The 20,229-nt window shown below is 35.8% G+C and overlaps 1 protein-coding gene across 11 annotated transcripts in view; it reads left to right on the forward strand.

The window, feature by feature from the left end:
- LOC145205087 (uncharacterized) overlaps nucleotides 1-20,229 on the forward strand; it is a 65,680-nt gene that overhangs the window by 37,062 nt on the left and 8,389 nt on the right. For 10 of the 11 annotated variants that reach the window (XR_013853585.1, XR_013853582.1, XR_013853584.1 and 7 more), the window contains 6 exons: nucleotides 7,262-7,360; nucleotides 11,000-11,101; nucleotides 12,050-12,238; nucleotides 13,394-13,585; nucleotides 14,006-14,143; nucleotides 15,571-15,738. Coding sequence is in view for 2 of the 11 variants with exons in the window: in XM_080077734.1 (XP_079933860.1) it covers nucleotides 7,262-7,360; nucleotides 11,000-11,101; nucleotides 12,050-12,238; nucleotides 13,394-13,585; nucleotides 14,006-14,143; nucleotides 15,571-15,738 (888 nt within the window). In the remaining 9 variants the exon portion in view is untranslated. The remainder of the gene's footprint in view (nucleotides 1-7,261; nucleotides 7,361-10,999; nucleotides 11,102-12,049; nucleotides 12,239-13,393; nucleotides 13,586-14,005; nucleotides 14,144-15,570; nucleotides 15,739-20,229) is intronic. The other variant, XR_013853586.1, reaches the window with a different exon arrangement.

Genomic DNA, 20,229 nt, shown 5'->3' on the forward strand with positions numbered 1-20,229 from the left:
AATTGGATGGCTTGAATTTGCTATTCATAGGTGTCCATTTTTTGTTTAACCCCATTATGCCACTATTTACTCCTTCTTTTCTTTGAAAAAGAATGTTAAATCGGACATACTTTGCACAATATCTGGGGTGAATCTAAATTTATGTAGTTTTTATTTCTATGTAGTATTATTATTTAAGACCAGTGCCGATCACTGTGTTTTACCTTACAACACCAGACTTTCTCATGGTGATCTCTTGAAATGCATTATTTTCAACTTTGCATGTGTGGGGACCCATGAGTTTCTGCCTGCAGAAACGACTAAGGTTATAAAAGAAGATGGCTAATATGGGACCCAATACAAAATACGCATAGGAAATATATCAACGTTTTACAAAAGGTTATAGTGTAAATCCAACAATAAAATGTGCTAAGCCACCCTTCTAGTTTTAGTTATGGGTCAACTTCCCTGAAGGGGACACATATTGTTTTTGTCCGTATTCTTTTTTCTGTCTAATGCTGGTTTGCTATGCGCATTTGATCAAACAAGAGTGCTTCAAAATTTATTCAAATTTACAAAGATGTTAGTTATTATGGGTCCCCTTCCCTGAAGGGGACACATATTGATTTTGCTCGATTTGTTTTGATTTTTTTCTTTTATTCTTTTTCTTTCCAAAGTTTGTCCGACTCGTTTTTCCATCAAATGTTTGATGGATTTGGATGAAACTTACACAGATGGTAGATATAGTTATGTAGATGTGCATCCCACTCTGTTTGTGTTGATAACCCCAGTATTTACCCTACCACCCCCTAAAATGAGTGAATTTTTGAAAAACTGTCAGAATTAAATGAAATTTGCAAAGTTTATTGAACATACTACAGACGAATCCGGTTAATCGCATCATCGATTTGCCAAGGGCATTTAATGCGATTAACCGGATTATGCGATAATCCGGTTGCTATGTAAACAGCACATGCCGTCAACAAAAGTGCTCATTTTCACTTCCCCAGCTAAAACAAAGTTGCAGTGATGCTCAACTATGGCAACGGAGCAGTATTTTATCCCTTTTGTTGAGAATTGAAAAAAGTACTCTCAAGTCAAAAGTGCATTGATTACTCTCAGCGCAATACATGATGTCATGCTTCCTAACTGTCGTGGCTATGGTGCAATCGCTCAAGTGTGTTGAAGAAACTGTAGAAACGCACACACACAGTTCGCTTGTTTTGTGCTTGCTCTTGCAGTCAGGTTTATTTGAAAAGATATGTTACATCGCATCATAGCCAAGGGCCTTCCATGGTGACGAAGGTTTGTGACAGGGGTGGGCAACATTTGTTACTGTAGGGCCAATTATAAATGTCAAATTTGGATCGAGGGCCGCACATGTGCATGACACAACATGATTTTGCTTTGTTTCTTACCAAATATGGTTAACTACAAGTATTATTATGGGTCCCCTTCCCTGAAGGGGACACATATTGATTTTACTCAAAATGTTTGTTTTTTTTTTCTTTTTTTTTCTTCTTTTTTCTTCTACCCAAAGTTTGTCCGACTCGTTTTTCCATCAAATCCTTGATGGATGTGGCTGAAACTTATACAGATGGTAGATGTAGTTATGTAGATGTGCATTCCACTTTGTTTTTGTTGATAACCCCAGTATTTACCCCGCTAGCCCCCTAAAATGGGTATTTTCTCCCGAAGTTTGTCCGACTCGTTTTTCTATCAAATGCTTGATGGATGTGGCTGAAACTTATACAGAAGGTAGATATAGTTATGTAGATGTGCATCCCACTTTGTTTTCCAGATAACCCTAGTATTTACCCCGCTAGCCCCTTAAAAGGGGTGAGTTTGTAAACAATGTCAGAATTGGCTAAAATTTGGATAGCTTGTAAAGTATGCCAATTATCGTTATTATGCCAATTATCGCGCCATTGCAGTTCGGGGGTTGTTAACAGCCCTTTGACGTCAGAAACATTAACGGTTGTTGCTTAAAACACCTCTAGTGGTTGAAATTTTAAACGTTGGCAGATTGGACTGAAATTTTGCAGTACTATTGATCGAGTCATTGTGGTTTCCTACTTTTAAGTTTGTGTGTGTTGAACCTCAATTAGTTATCCTACTAGCCCCCTAAAATGAGTTTTTTAATTTAAATAGTTTTTACTCCATATAGCATATTTAGATATGCACAGTACCAATCACTGTGTTTGTCTTCACGATACCAAACTTACTCATTGTTATCTATTGAATTGCATTATTTTCAACTTTGCATGTGTGGGGACCCATGAGTTTTCGCCTGCAGAAACAACCAAGGTTATAAAAGACGATGGCTAATAAGGGACCCAATACAAAATAAGCATAGGAAATATATTTATGTTTTAAAATAGATCATAGTGTATGTGCAAGGGCAATATGTGCTAAGCCACCCTTCTAGTTTGTATTTGATTCTAGCCACATATTGCCAGATCGCAGAAAACTGACATCAAGTGCATTAATCAGCTCAAAAATATGTAATAATTGGACTCGTTTGCCAGTACTTTTGAAATCCAAGCGCCTCTGCGGGCCGCACAAGCTTTAATGAAGGGCCGCCTGCGGGCCGCAGGTTGCCCACCCCTGGTTTATGACGTTTTAGTCTTGTTTTGGGTAGTTTCCCTTATAACTGTGCTAGGCCTCTCGCTTAATATACACGTAAAATAGCCTGTTGTTTCAGACCTATTTCGTTTTCCAATTCAAACAAACGCGTAAAGCGGCGAAGTGCAAGGTGCATATTTGTAAGCAAGTCCAAACCCGAAAGTACACGACGAAAACCTGGTCAAACTTACAAATTTGGGACATTCTACAGTGCAAGGGCCCTAACGCGAGCTGCATCGGTTTCTATTATAATCTTTGCAATTGACAAAAAGAATAATTGATTTTATCAAACCTTTAATGCAGGGGCGGCCAACCTTCTACATACCATTCGCTAACTTTTTAACATACTGTGTTGGATGCACCATAAATGTCTCGTAACCCCACCTTCTGTGGCTACTTCTTGTATATAGAGAGAAAGAGAAAGAAACAACTTTTGCATGAGAAGGATAGTAATAAGAAATAAGTACTATTAAGTAAAAAATAACTCATAAACTATATATATATATAATTAATAGGGCTGGCTTACTTTATTTATTTATTAGTTTATTAATTTGATTTTCATGATTATCAAAAGAAGGCAATGCGCCCTTTCTAATCATGCAATGCGCCACGTTTGGCGCATGCGCCATAGGCTGGCCACCACTGCTTTAATGACTCAGATTGCGGCACTACTTTCTAGCTTACTCAGCAAAACTGCAGCTGCAAGATTTGCCTGACTGCCATGTGATCAATGTGTGATCGTTGCTTCAAAAATTCAAACCAACAACAAATACTAGAGGAATAAATGCCTTTCTTAATCGGTTATCTACCTGATAAGTTGTGCAAGATCACGAATAAAATACATAAAATATGGCAATCATTGGCACATTACCAATTACGTGAATCTAAACAACATATTGTGATTACTTGCGATCTAAAAAAATTTACAACTATTACGTGTTTGGCGGGTCATGAACATATATATTTATCAGAAAACATTTTTAACCATTTGTTTTACATATAACATTGTTCAATTTTCAATACAGTAATACTTCGATTTTGGTGCATTTCGCACTTACTCAGAAATTACAATCAGCGCCTTTGGCGGAACACCAGTTTCGTAATTTTAGCATGTTGAACTCTTTATTTAAACGCTTGTTACATAACTATAGGCGATTAGATAAGCCTACAAAAAAGGATCAATGTGCACGGCTTTGAGATAACGACTCCTAGTTATCGCACATCGGTAAACTGATCGCCGATTTAATCTCCTGATAACTTTTCAAAAATATTTTATGGTTAAGACGTGTCATTTTCAACAATGAAATGTGTTATTTGGTGTAGCATGCCATGTTTTTTTCACGTACATTACGCCCCGGAGGATTTTACTATCTTATCTTCGCTTTTTCTTCGAAAAACTTGGTCTGTTTGACTTTCACATAGAGATCATTAATCCAGTTAATCGCATATTTCGTTGAAAAACGATGCGAATATCCGGTTTATGCGCTTAACCGGACGATTTTCTTGACAAACGATGGGCGATGGTTTGGGGTTTTTAATTGTGATGCAATTAAACGGATTCATCTGTGTTTAAAGTCCTTAATTATTGTGTTTTGCCCTGTAGCACCACAATTTAACCAACTGGTCCCTAAGATGGCTGACTCTTTTAACAATGTTTAAATTGAATGAAACTTGGGCAGCTTATAGAATTTGCTATTCATAGGTGTCTATTTTTTGTTTTAACCCATTATGCCACTATTTACTTCCTTTTTCAAAAAAAGAAAGTTAAACATGACACACTTCAAACAATATCTGGGATGAATCTGATTTGTATAGTTTGTACTCTACGTAGTAGTAGTATTTAAGCCCAGTGCCGATCACTGTGTTTTACCTTACAACACCCGACTTTTTTGTGGTTATCTCTTAAAATGCATTATTTTTAACTTTGCATATGTGGGGACCCATGAGTTTCTGCCTGCAGAAACAACTAAGGTTATAAAAAAGTGGTGGCTAATAGGGGACCCAATATAACATAAGCATAGGAAATATATCAGTGTTTCTAAATAAGTTATAGTATCTGTTCAATGACAAAATGTGCTAAGCCACCCTTCTAGTTTATCTATATCAGGGGTTCCCAACCTTTTTTGCTGCTCGTACCCCTTTGTCAGGTCAGAGCATTCTTCGTACCCCAAAAAAAATTCTTATGGATTTAGCTATAATAAGCTGATTTAACAACACTAAAAAATTTAGCTGTCTGAAAAGAAATTGGTTTAAAATTCTATTTTATGAAACTTTCTATTTAAGAATAAAATTAGGCTATTATTTGATTTTTTCTGTTCCCGACTTCTATAAAGAGCAGCAGTGTTTAATTTTACATAACGTTTAGTAGTTTAATTTTAGCTGTTACGCGAATCAAAATGGTACTGACACTTTATGAAAACAATGAGGTGTCCTTTTTGCCCTGCCTTCCCCTACTTTCTCTACTTCTAAAGGTTCTAAAGTAGACCGTAGATTCACAACAAGACTACATTGAATGCCTCCTTTATCTGTGCATTTTATCCCTAACTTTGTGCTTTGTTGTTTATTGCTGGCAACATGAAAAAAAAAATTGTTATGAGACTTCTTACTAAATAACAACAATTATTTGTAGGTAGTTTAAGCCGCTCTGTGGCCCAAGGGTCTTCGTACCCCTTGATGTTCAATCTCGTACCTCCAAGGGGTACGAGTACCCCCAGTTGGAAACCCCTGATCTATATTGATCCTCCTGAAGTTTGACCCCTTATGATCCAAATGTTCACCAACAGACCCACAAAACATATTTTTTAAATGGCTGTGCTGACTGAAGTACTTAATCTTGGAGTTTCATGCTTTACTGGTTGGTGCAATGTAAGGCAGTATAGTATTTTATTACATTTAATTGGATTCACCGTTTTCACCCCTTTAACCGAAAAATAATTGGTTTTAGCTTTTCCAGTCGTTTTGGTCAAAATACTAGCCTGTATGTGCTGAAACTAAAAGGAAATTGCCCATAATATGAGTACACTGGAAAGCCCAAGGGAGTAATTCACTGGTTTGCAATTGTGACAGTTCAATGCACAGCGGGAGGTCACTGCTTCGAGCTTGAAAAGAAGTTTTACGAGGCAGTCTTTTGCATGATCGGACATCAGCGCAGTAATGTTATTTTTAATGCAGAAAATAGTTGAGTTGAGAATGATTTTTTTTTGTCAGAACATAGCTTATTTTGTTTTTACCCATATATATACTCTAGAAACAATATATTTGTAAGTTGAATATAAATTAGAAGTGTTATTGTTAATCACTAGGGACTGCAAGCTATTGAAAACGATGTCAAAAGATCATTTAGCTGTCGTTCGGCGACGGAACCATGATAGGCTACTGAAGAACAATCTTTTATCAATACCTTCGCTACAAAATATCTTTCCAATTTCTCAGTGTCTGTATTTTGTCCAGGTTTTCTAGTAAAGTTTTAACTGTTTCAAAACTGGCCTTGCACAGCTAAATCTAGTGATTAGATTCTCAAATTGGGAGTATGTTTTTTTTACTAGTTTCATAAACAATGACAATATAATGCAAACAGGATATGGACAAAACCTTTTGAAGTTTGGGTTAATACTTTCCACTAATTTGTCCTTCTAAAAAAGTATCAAAAAAATAAAAGAATTTTGCAAAAACAATCAGATCAAAACGGTAGATCAAATGGTGTGTATGGTAATTATGGGTCCCTTCCCTGAAGGAATTCAGTTCAAACTAGATTTTATTTCCCTGAAGGGGACGCATTTTGATTTCACTCAGTTTTTTTTTCTTTTTTCTGCCGAAGTTTGTCCATGTACTATTGGCATCAAATCTTTGATGGATTTGGATGAAACTTTCACAGATGGTAGATATGGTCATGCAGATGTGTCCCCTGCTTCGTTTGACTTGATAACCCCCCGCAAATGTAAAATGTTTTTATATGTTGCTGCGCACCACAAACAAAAGATTTCTGTGGTGTAACAGTATAATAAAGGCAACAGAACATATGGTACTTGTGTTTGTGCAATACTTGGTGGGTGGTTTTGCACATGGCACCGCTCTGATGATTCCGCTGTTTTGTGCAATTCCCCATTAATAGAAGCTGATTGTTGTGTTTTGTTCTATTTTCTCACTATTTGACACTTTTTTTCTCAGATAGACCAGAAAGACACCTTCAAAAATGTATGAATGGAATGAAATTAAATAGTTTGTACTCCATATAGCATATTTATTTATTCTCAGTACCAATCACTGTGTGTGACTTGACTATACCAAACTTTCTCATTGTTATCATTTGAAATGCATTATTTACAACTTTGCATGTGTGGGGACCCATGCGTTTCTGCTTGCAGAAACAACCAAGGTTAAAAGACAATGGTGATATGGGACCCAATATAAAATAAGTGTAGAAAATATATTAATGTTTCAAAATGGGCTATAGTATATATGCAAGGGCAATATGTGCTAAGCCACCCTTCTAGTTTGATAAATAGGGTACATAATATGTAAAGGAAATAGATAGGAAACCCACCTACTAATTGTTAGGTGTTCATAAAAGGTGGCAAATGCCATTCATCTGGTTGTTTTCAGGAGTAACGATAATAAAAAGGTTAAGAAGCCATTGGGTTACAGCGTTCGTTTTTAGGTCAAAGATTTGGAGGAATTATTGAGGAAGCAGATGAATGAATGTGAGAGCTTGGAACAGAGGCTACAAGAAAGAACGAACACCATTTCTGAAAAACAAGTAACTTCTTCCACATACAAATTTCACTACACTTATTTATGGTGATGGGTCGAGTAATTGGTATCAAGTATAGACTGATTTTAGTCGTATTTGCACTTGTACACAAGTGACACCACAAGAATACCAGCAACGTTTGAGTAGATTTTGGCTTCAGACAGTGAGTTTTAGCAAAAGCTTTTAAATTATCAGATTAAGCTATTGCATCCTTGCTCATGGCAGTGGAATTTCAACTTTAAGTTAAGACTCTCATATTCAAAGTGCATTTGTGTACTTATTAAATGGAATCAGTAACAACAAAGGCTCAAACAGTTTTCAAAAACAGTGAACTTCCCAAGTTGTGCAAGATCACAAATGTTGTTTGTCACAAACACAGATTATAATGTAGTTGTTTCAGATTTGCATTTATACTATTTTAGGGGCCATGATTTGTCACCTTGCAAGTGCATTTTTGAAAGGATTTCACTTGATTTTTTCCTGATTTGGGGGCTTTGATCAGTTAGCAAGAAATTGCCATCGTACCAAAAATCTCACCAGTAGCCAAGCCCACAAAATACTTGTGTCTTTACATGGATTAAGTGAGAAACTTCAACCTTCTTTGCCAAGATCTACAGATACATAAGACATACTAAAGTCTATATAAACACATGTTGTCCAACCCATTGTTACACAAAACAGCCTTATGGACACCATTTTGTGTTCAAAATAATACAGTGAGTGTAGGGCCGGGGTCTCAAACTCAAATTGCTTTGAGGGCCAAAAACAAACTTTTAAGTAAGTCGAGGGCCGCACTATCGAAACATTGGTTACAGTGTAACATGACAACAAAAATTTGGATGATTAAAAAGAGAAATGTTTATTAGTGCCATTTAGCTTTATTAAAAAAACAATATTGTAATAAATAACAAACAAAAAGCAAAGTGAAAGAGCCAACTTTGCTTTATTGCTTTGTGTGGAAACAATGACACAACAGTGAAAAAATATATAACGCAACAATTGCAATTGCTGATTTTAAAGATGAGCTATTTCGACTATGCAACGTTGCATACCATATTTACTCGATTGTAAGGCGCCCTCAATTATAAGCGGCATGTTGAGGTGTTAAAAAAATAATGTAAGCCACACGTTAGAATTATGGGTCCCCTTCCCTGAATCTTTAATGGATTTGGATGAAACTTTTACAGATGGTAGATATGGTCATGTAGATGTGTTCTCTGTTTCGTTTGACTTGATAACCCCAGTATTTTCCCCGCTAGACCCCAAAGTGTAAAATGTTTTTATATGTTGCTGCGCACCACAAATGAAAGATTTCTGTGGTGTAATGGTATAATAAAGGCACCAGTACATATGGTACTTGTGTTTGTGCATTACTTGGTGGACGTTTTCACACATGCCAGTCAGAGGGGTATTAACAGCCTTATGACGTCAGAAGCGTTGACGAATGTTGCTAATAACACCTCTAGTGGTCAGAATTTGAAAAATTGTTGGATTTGGATAAAATTTTACGTGACTGTTAATTGGGTCATCATGGTTTCATATTTTATACTTTTGGGTGTTAAACCCCATCAGTTACCCCACTGACCCCCTAAAATGGGTGAGTTTTTTAAACGGTGTTGGAATTTAGTGAAATTTGATAAGCTTGCAGAATTTGTCATTTATAGGTGTCAATTGTTGTGTTTAACCCTGTAACCCCAATATTTACCCCTCTAGCCCCAATATTTACCCCTCTAGCCCCCTAAAAAGGGTGAATTTTTAAAACCTTGTCCGAATTTGATGAAATTTGTTGGCTATTTGTGGTTGTTGTTTGTTATGTTTAACCCTGTCGCCCCAACATTTCCCCCACTAGCCCCCCACAATGGGTCCATTTTGTAAACAATGTCAGAATTGAAGAAAGTTTACATATCTTGTACAGTGAGCCATTTATAGGTGTAGAATGTTGTGTTTAACCCTGTTGCCCCAACATTTACCCCACTAGCTCCCCAAAATGGTTTAATTTTTTAAACAATGTATGAATTAAATGAAACTTGGACAGTTTGTGGAGTGTACCATTTGTAGGTGTTGGTTGTTGTTTTAAACTCTGTAGTACCTATCATTTACTCCACTAGACCCCTACAGTCAAGTGCAATTCACCATTAATAGCAGCTGAATGTTGTGTTTTGGCCTATTTTCTCACTATTTAAACTTTTTTCTCAGATAGTAGAAAAACCTTAATAAATGTATGAATGGAATGAATTTAAATAGTTTGTACTCCATATAGCTTATTTATTTATGCACAGTACCGATCACTGTGTTTGACGTTACGATGCCAAACTTTCTCATTGTTATCTCTTGAAATACATTATTTACAACTTTGCATGTGTGGGGACCCATGAGTTTCTGCTTGCAGAAACAACTAAGGTTATAAAAGACAGTGAATGATATGGGACCCAATATAAAATAAGTGTCGGATGTAAATATATGTTAAGAAATAGGTCACAGTGTATGTGCAATGGCAATATGTGCTAAGCCACCCTTCTAGTTTTAGATACTATTATTATGGGTCCCCTTCCCTGAAGGGAACTCATCTTGATTTCACTATGTTTTTGTTTTTTTTTCTTTTCTTTTTTCTTTTCTTTTTTCCGTCGTGAAGTTTGTCCATGCACTTTTGGCAACAAATCTTTGTTGGATTTGGATGAAACTTTCACAGATGGAAGATATGGTTATGTAGATGTGCCTTTTGGTTTGTTTGACTCGATAGCCCCAATATTTACCCCGTTAGCCCCCTAAAATGGGTAAAATTTTAAACAATGTCCGAATTGGATGAAATTTGGTCAGTTTGTTCATTTTTCCATTTTAAGGCCTCGATTGTTGTGTTTCACCCTGCAGCCCCAATATTTACCCTACTGGCCCCCTAAAATTTGTGAATTTCTTAAACAATGTCTGAATTTAATGAAATATAGACAGTTTATAAAATACATCATCCATTGATCTCTTTTACCCTGTGAGCCCCACCTTCACCCCAGTAACCCCTAAATGGGTGTAATTTCTAAACATTGGCCAACTTGCATGAAATTTTGACAGTTTGTGCAATATGGCATTTTTAGGTGTCGAATTTGACGTTTTACCCTGTAGTCCGATCAGTACCCCACTAGCCCCTTGAAAAGGGTTAACTTTTTAAACAATGTCATGAAATTTAGAAATTTTTTATAATATTATGTTTTGAGGTGTTGATTGTTGAGTTTTGCTCTGCAGTCCCACCATTTACCCCATTAACCCCTGCAATGGTTAAATTTTGCAAACAATTGCTGAATTCAATGTGACTTGAATAGTTTGTACCTCATATAGCGTGATTGTGTCTGCAGACTTTTTTATCGCCCTGTTTAAACAGATAGCACCAAAATTTATCATAGTTTTTTTGCAAAATGCATTATTTACAACTTTGCATGTGTGGGGGACCCATGAGTTTCTGCTTGCAGAAACAACTAAGGCTATAAAAGACAGTGGCTGATATGGGACCTATTAAATAAAGTGTCCTGTTACCCAGGCAGCCCATGGAAAGATCAATTTTTTAACTATATCTCAATTGTATTAATTTGTGTTATGGGAGAATTTTTAAACTGGGATGCAACAAATCCTTCAGATTATAACCAGTTTGCATTATAGATCACATTTCATAATCTTATGGAGGAACACGCAAGTTTGAAGTGCAAACATGGTGAAACAAATAAGCAGTATGTTTCCATCAAAAATGATCTTTCTAAAAAAGTAAGTTGTAACCCTTCTTATCTCTTTTTTGTATTTTCAACAAAATCTAATTTATCCCCCTTTGCTGTGGATGTGCTAGCTATTCTGTTTGATAACCGCAGTGGTAACTCTGCGGCCAGTCACCACAGGCAAAAAGTTACTGGTGTTATATCTTAAGTGCAGTTAAGCATATGTTAAGTGCTAAATTTATTTGTTTGATGATATTTTCCAAATAGTAGTAATGGGACAACAAAAGCCTGATAACAGCAAATTCTTCACTGGTTTGCTCAAAACACATATGTTGGTAAAAATGTTTAAGTAGTTTCCTATATGAATAAAATTGTACACACCTAATTTTGACTCAATTTGGTTTGGTATTTTATTAGTTTAGAGGTTGTAGAAAGTAGTGATGGGATGTGTACCCGGTGCTCGGTATCGTTTTTGATATCGAAGGCCGGTTTACACCATAAGAATAGGGGCAACTTTTTGCCAATATTTGTTTTGGACAACACAAAATCGGGAAAAAGTTCCGCCAGGTTCTGTATATTTTTTGGCTATCGTGTGGAAATCAAATTTTTCTGCATGTGTGTGTGCACATCTATTACCCGGCCATGGCAGATAAATTAGACAGTGATATACAACTAAGTACAACACTATACTTAAGTACTCGGTATCGAAGGTATATACATGTGGTAGTCGTACTCAGTATTGGTACTCGCTTCAAAACCTGGTATCGCCCCATTACTAGTAGAAAGTTGGGTCACTTAAAAATTTAATCAGGTCACCTGTTTTTGTAGGTGTTGCTAAATGTTACTATTGAAAATGTGTTAAAGCTCATTAAATATCTATGGGTCATGAAACTTACAAAGCATAACTTAAATGTATTTTGGTCACTTCAAACAAAGTTTGGGAACTACTACCATATTGTATGTGCTAAGTCATCTTTCTAGTTTAACTTGATATTTTTAGATTGAGGAAAATAAATCTTTGAATAAAAAAGTAAAATATTTGGAGGAATCGCTTCTAGAAAAGGAGAGAATGAATGATGAACAAATCAAATCTGTCAGCAAGCAAGAATTGATATACAAGCAAAACCTAAAAAAAATTAATTGTTGCCACAGTGAAGAGATCAAAGATTTAACTTCTCAAATACATGAGGTAAAATATTGAAATTCTTGTATGTCAGGCCAATAAACGATGTAATACCGAATCAAGCACAAGTATTTCCATGTGGCATAGAATAAGCTAGAAAACTCTAGCCTTTGGTTGGATTTCAACCCATTACATGTGTCCACTTCTTATGAGGGGGGCACCAGTTTATCCATTAGTCTGCTATGATGAACATATATGCATTGCTAATAGAGAACCTTAAGCATTTATGTCAGGGGTTGGCTACCCCTGGCACCCATGCCAAGATTGGCACATTAGGTTGCTTTTTATGGCATGCCAACTGATTTGCACCTTATATTGAAGTAACAATTTAACCTGATACACTACTTGTTTATAGTTTTTATCATGCCATTGTTTTAAAATTCAGACTTACATGCACAGAACACTCTGCTTTTTCTTTATTATTAACTTCTGCTGGCACAAACCACTATTATTTAGAAAATCGTTGGTACGCAAGGTCATTAACACATGAAAATAACAAGTAAATTGGCACATGTCGCATAAAAGCCTGTTGAGCCCTGATTTATGCAGACCAAATAGGGTTTACACATGCCTTTGCTTTCATTGTTGACCTGCATGAATGCATTAGACTAATCACAGTAGTGAAAAATGTTCATCTTAGTTTAAAAATACAAAATATATGACAAAATTACATATTTTTCTTAAAAGCACAATGGTTTCCAAGTCACAGTTTTTGCCCATAATGTCTCTTGTGGTAAAATATTGACTAACAGAACAAAGTTTTAACAGTCCATAGGTGTGTCATATTTACAGAGCATTAAATACGTTTAGCCACATAACCCAAAGAAACATAACAGCCAACAAAAATTTTCTGCACATTGCCCAAATTGATTTATATTTTATCAGTTTGTTGCTCATGCCCTGTATTGCCTTTTTTATTTATAAGCTCCCCGGCATTGTCTTAGTCATAAAAAAACTGGCCACCTTCTAAATGGCATAACTAACAGTTTTTTAATCTCTGGTGACTTCTGAGTTTCTGCTAGAAATAATAGGACCCAATTTCAAATGACATAGTGTACCTGCATATTTTTTATAAATAGCCATAATGCGGTAAAAGTTCGACTTAATAATATGGTTAGAAAATAAGTTAGAAATAATTGACATCCCTACATATCCATTAAGGTGCAAATGAAGAGAGGCCACGACAAGCAACAAGCAGCAAACCTTTCAGAGGAAGTTTTTAGGCTTAACAGTTTATTGCAAGATTCTATTTTAAAAGAACAGTGTTTGGATAATAAAGCTACATCTTTGGAAATGGAAATAAAAAAAAGAAACAAAGAACATGAAGATTTGTTAATTTTTCTACAGCACAAGGTACATACACATGTGTTTTAGCCAGCCTGCATTTTATATGTCTCATATTATTTACCTTTTTGTGTGTATGGTGGTAAGGAAAGCATCTGCTTTGTTTTAACAATGTTGCCTGGTCTAACCTGTCTTAACCACTTGCATTTCCCTAAACAAGAAAGATACTAATGAAACGTAATGGGTTCAATTAAATTAAAGTCATCTAAATCAAAAAAGACTGAATGCTTGCCAGCCCACCATGGATAAAAGTAAAACAAACAATCAATTAACTATTTATTAGATTTTAATGGATATTTGTGATGTCTGTTGACTTAAGTATTGATGTTTTAATTTAGCCTTCAAATTAAAACTAATAACAAAGCTTTTTTACTCTGGATTTAAATTAAATAAAAGCTCAACTACTTTGTAACTCACAAGCATGTTAAGGTTAAGTCAAGTTCTTTGGAGGTGAAATCTCTTGAAAGTGCACTTACTCAGTGCAAAAGCGACATTGAATCATATGTTGATCAACTACATTTATCCCAAACCAACTTCCAAGATGAACTTTCTATAAAGCATGCTGAGGTAATGATTGGTCTTTAGCAGGGGTTACCAAACTGCAACCCAAGTTTTCATCTGCCTGCAACCGTTTTTTTGGTTTTGCCAAGCATTGTGGTTTATGAACACCTTAGCATTTGAGTTTGTTACATCACAGACAATACAACACATAAATATGTGGAAGTGAATGCCTTCTTTTGTTACTTGTGACATAATATATGGGTATTGCTCGGTGGATAAGACTAACCATACAATTTATCAGTAACATTTCTTTTTTTATTGTTTCACCCTGTAGCGCCAATATTTACCCCACTGGTCTGAATTAAAAGAAATTTAGACAGTTTATAGCAGGGCTACTCAAATGGCGGACGGCCGTCCATATCTGGACATTTGAGCCATTGGAAGTGGACCTTGACGGTCTTTTGATACAGCCTTATACACTTTATTGTGTGTTAATTATTTGATCATCGCTTTGTGGCAGCAAATTTTCAACTGGGGTCCACATAGCGATTTCTCAGTGGACTGCGAGGAGCCTAAAATAAAGTATTTCCAAAATCTTATGTAAAGTCAGCCTGTGCAATTGTGACAAAACAACAGCACAATTATTTCACTGCACAATTAACAAAACAGCAATTGTTTGTGCACAATTTTATCTGTGATCTAGTAAACTAACTTGAAACACTGCCACACAAAGTAATCCTGCAAAATAAGATAAAATGTGTTAATGTCATTGTGCCAATATACTTTCACAAAGACTAAATTCATGTTTAGTGCCTATTTCAAGCTTCTGTTATCCTGACATAAACATTCGGCTTGAACAACTATGTTTCATCTTGGACCACAATTCTCTCCATTAGCTATAGCCAAAATTGGCTAAGACATGTTGCATTTGCATTACTGACAGAAGTGTCCGGACCTCGTTAATTTTTAACTTTTGTATCTGGACCTTTGACAAAACTATTTGAGTAGTCCTGGTTTATAGAATACATCATCCATTGATATGTTTTGCCCTGTGAGCCCCATCTTTACCCCAGTAACCCCTAAATAGGTGTAACTTCTAAGCATTTTATGTCATTTTTAGATGTCGATTGTCATGTTTTGCCCTGAAATCCAATAGGTTAGGTTACCCCATTAGCCCCCTAAAAAGGGTTTACTTTTTGAACAATGTCATAATGTTCAAAAATTTCCATAAAATGCCATTTTGAGTGTTGATTTTTAAGTTATCTGTTTTTTTCCGAACATGTAAAAAATTGGGGGCGTTTTGTGTAGCTTACACATGGTAAAAGGTACTTTGGGATGTCATAAACAAGTTTACTTTCACTACCAAAAACAATTTTGTTTAGAACACCTATAATATTTCTGGTTTGAAATTATTCAGCCTTTAGGCTTTGGTTGTGGCCCGAACTTTTATAAGCGGGATTACTATTCCAAGCCATCACTCTGTATTGTTTAAGGTTGAAGAAATGAAGCAAACATTGTTGTTATATGAATCATCCAACAATAAAATGTCTATTCAGCAAGCAGAAATGGAAAAGGCTATGCTTGAAAAAGAGAAAATGTTAGAAGCTGCAGCTGCAAAATGTTTAATATTTGAAAATTGTCAAAAAAATCTTCAATCAAAGGTAATTTATCACCTAGCTTTGAAATGTTTCTACAATTTTGCTTTCCTGTAGCTGTAGCAACTATAAAAAGTTTTGGCTTTCCCAAAACTTTCAGGCTTATGTAATACATATTTAGTATTGGTAGTCTATGTTAATGTGTATCTTTAGTCATTACAACTTTTGATTTGCCGTTTAGAAAAAATGTAGTTTAAGTAATTTTTGGCCAAAAAACATAATTTTTGATCAAATGTTAAGACAGGGGCCGGCAACCTTTTAAGCAACATGTGCCGGTTTAATTGTTTTTATGTGGTAATTTTTGTAGGTAATGGTGGTTTGTGCCAGGTGGTCTTAATTATGGGTCCCCTTCCCTGAAGGGGACACATATTGTTTTTGTCCGTATTTTTTTTTCTTTTTTCTGTCTAACGCTGGCTTGTGAGACGTGTTTGGTCAAGAAAGAGTGCTTTAAATTTATTCAAATTTTCAGAGATGTTAGTTAATAATCCAAATTTGATCCTCCTAAAGTTTGACCCCGATGGACCCAGCGGTTCACCCACAGGCCCCCAAAACGTAAAATTTTTAAAACGGCTGTACTGACTAAAGTACAGCATCTTGGACTTTCATGCTTTGTTGTTTGGTGCAATGTAAGGTTTTTTAAAGAATTTTGTATCTTTTTTTCGGATTCACCCATTTTTCACCCTTTAAACCCCGAAATAATCGGTTTTAGTTTTAGTCCAGAAATACAAGCCCTATGGTGCACAAATATTTAAAAATTTTAACAATTGTTTAAGCAGGCTATTCGCTTAGTATTTAAAATTTTGCCAGTTACCTTTACAACCCATAATATGTGTACGCTATCAGTCAGATATAAGTCCCAAGGGAGGAATTCACTGGTTTACGCTTAAGGCGGCAGTGCTCAGCTTGACATCCAGACCGACTTGTTTTACGAGACAGTCATTTGGGTGATTAGAAATCAGCTGTTTTTTTGTGCAGCAATGCTGTGTCGTTTTATTGAGTTATGACGCGCATTTTCAGTTTTAGCGAAGGTTTTACACCTAAGATGTAATTTAAACTTGATAAACATACTTCGGTTTCGTTTATGTCAGGCAAAACGTCGTTGATCAGCATAAATATGAAAAAATAAACTTAACTTTTTCGAACTCCGCGATAAATGATCTTTTCTCGTTGTCAGCTTGGCCGTCGCATAACCACGGGTCACTAAAGGTCAACTTGCAGGCATTACAACACAGTTAAGAATTTTTCGTCATAACGTATCTTCTTTATTTTTGACAAATCAATTCAAGAATCAGGGTATTGTTGAACACTAAGGACTGCATGCTGTTAAAAACAGTGTCAAAGGGTCATTTAACGGTCGTTTTTGCGAAACAAAGTTAAGTAAAAAACAAGTTGTAATTTTTTTTAGCAAACGACTTTTTTATATTGTTTTTAAATTAACAGTTAAGACTTTCTAGGAAAATTTGTGTTTAAAAACTGAACTTGAACGACAATATCAAGGTCAAAGCAAGAGATTAAATTGAAAGTATTTTCCCCGTTCTTTTTTCACAATTTTTGGTAATTATGGGTCCCCTTCCCTGAAGGGGACACATATTGATTTTACTCAAATTGTTTGTTTTTTTATTTCTTTTTTTTTATTTCTTTTTTATTTCTCCCCAAAGTTTGTCCGACTCGTTTTTCCATCAAATGTTTGATGGATTTGGCTGAAATTTACACAGATGGTAGATGTAGTTATGTAGATGTGCATCCCACTTTGTTTTTGTTGATAACCCCAGTATTTACCCCGCTAGCCCCCTAAAATGGGTATTTTTTGCCCGAAGTTTGTCCGACTCGTTCTTCTATCAAATGTTTGATGGATTTGGCTGAAATTTACACAGATGGTAGATGTAGTTATGTAGATGTGCATCCCACTTTGTTTTTGTTGATAACCCAAGTATTTACCCCGCTAGCCCCCTAAAATGGGTATTTTTTGCCCGAAGTTTGTCCGACTCGTTTTACCATCAAATGTTTGATGGATTTGGCTGAAATTTACACAGATGGTAGATGTAATTATGTAGATGTGCATCCCACTTTGTTTTCATTGATAACCCCAGTATTTACCCCGCTAGCTCCCTAAAATGGGTATTTTTCCCCAAAGTTTGTCTGACTCGTTTTGCCATCAAATGTTTGATGGATGTGGCTGAAACTTATACAGATGGTAGATATAGTTATTATGGGACACATGTTGATTTTACTCGATTTTTTTCTTTTTTCTTTGTTTTTTTCTTCCCTGAAGTTTGTCCACCCCACTTTGCCATGAAATGTTTGATGGATTTCGTTGAAACTTTCAGAGATGGTAGATATGGTTATGCAGATGTGCCATCTACTTCGTTTCACTTAATAACCCCAGTATTTACCCCGCTAGACCCCGAAATGTAAAACGTTTTGTAGGTTGCTGCGCACCACAAAATTTTACTGGACTGTTGCTTGGGTCATTGTGCTTTCATATTTTATACTTTTGGGTGTAATACCCCATCAGTTACCCCACTAACCCCCTAAAATGGGTGCAATTTTTAAACAGTGTCGGAATTAAATTAAATTTGGACAGTTTGCAGAGTTTGTCATTTATAGGTGTCGATTGTTGTGTTCATCCCTGAAGTCCCAATATTTTAGTAGATTATGTCATGTTTAGGTGTCGATTGTTGTTTCACCCTATAGCTTTAACATCTACCTAACCAGCCCCCTAAAATGGGCGATTTTTTTAAACTGTGTCGGAATTGAATGAAATTTGGACAGCTTGTAGAATTTGCTATTTATAGGTGTCGATTGTTGTGTTTCACTTTAGTTTGCCACTATTTATCCCTTCTTTTCTATAAACAGAGCACTAAATAGGACAAACTTCAAACAATGTGTGAATTGAATCAGATTTACATTATTAGTACTTTTACTAGCATGATTATTTAAGCGAATATCTGACCACAGTGTTTTCTTTAAACACCAAACTTACTCATGGTTATCTTTTGAAATGCATTGTTTTTAACTTTGCATGTGTGGGGGACCCATGAGTTTCTGCCTGAAAAAACAACTAAGGTTATAAAAGACAGTGGGTGGTGTGGGACCCAATATAAAATAAGTGTAGGGAATATATTAACGTTTCAAAATAGGTTATAGTGTATGTGCAATGGAAATATGTGCTGAGCCACCCTTCTAGTTGTATCACAATAATGATGCAAAAAGAATATGAAAAAGAACTTTTAAAGTTAAGTTAATGCTTTGTGAAAAAATTGTCCTTAAGAATCTAAAAATAATAACCGCAACATAGGTTTACCGTAAATCTGCATGAACACACATGTGGGGACCCATTCGTTTTTGCTTGCAAAAACAATCATATATGTAGATAAAATTGTGTATAGTATAGTACAGTGGTCGTCAACCTATGGGTCGCGACCCCAAGTGGGGTCGCCTAAACTTTTTCTGGAGTCGCAATAAGTCGCCGAATTTAATTTATTGCATTTTAAAATTGATAACAGAAAATGAACTTTAACAAAAATGTCGTTCAACTGGTGGTAATGTTAAACAAAAATACTAGTTGTTTCTATCCATAACTTGTATTTTCGCTGACGTTTCGTCCACCAGAACGGTAGGACTTCTTCAGAGCAATGAATGACGAATGCAAGCAACAAGCGAAAGGCGCAAGAACAGCGTGATACCATGAAAAATAATTATATTATAACAAAGGCCATCCGAAAAGAGTAGCGTCCGTTGCAAAACGATGAAGCGGCACGAATGTCCGAAATTTGATGGATTGGTCGGGCGTCTTGGGTGGATTCCTTTTCAAACCGTTGGTACATCGAGCTGTCCCCTAGGAGCGATTGAGCCTAAGTTCGTAATGTAGTCTATCCAAATCTGATGTGGCCATATTCTTTTTTGATGGTACCGATATCGACTGCCTTGACATACCTTCTGACCGCTGATAGACTCGCTTCATTATAATCTCTTCTGATAATAGAAAATGCTGTACAGGCGTTTTCGTCCACCAGGTTGCATATTTGAGATGCTCTAATTTTAATGCTGATCCAATTTAGAAAACCGAAAAAAATCTAGTTCTCCAAGTCTGCATTATAGCTAGTCGATTGAAGCTTTAGCTGCGAGATAGTGGAACTTGAATTGCCCACCCCTGCCTTGCAATACAATTTTGATATCACATACCAATAGACAAAGATTTACCAGTAAACATCTATTTTTTTGTAACACTTTCAATGCACATGGATTTGTCTGTTTGTAAGCTAATTTATTCAAGGCAAAATCGCTTTTATTTCTTCGGACTTATGATTTTATTACCAAGGAGTAGCAGTCAGACAAAAAAGCTCACAGCATTTAAGTAGAATGTACACTGAAATAAATTCATAGATAAGCAGACAAAAGACCAGAGCCACCTAGCTTTGAGACAGTGGCTCGATGTCACTGGTTTAACCTCATCATCCATACTATTAGAGTAGTTATACTTTTATAAATGTTTGC

Source organism: Phallusia mammillata, chromosome 8 (genome assembly GCF_965637545.1).
Source record: "Phallusia mammillata chromosome 8, kaPhaMamm4.hap1.1, whole genome shotgun sequence".
Classification (NCBI taxonomy): domain Eukaryota; kingdom Metazoa; phylum Chordata; class Ascidiacea; order Phlebobranchia; family Ascidiidae; genus Phallusia; species Phallusia mammillata.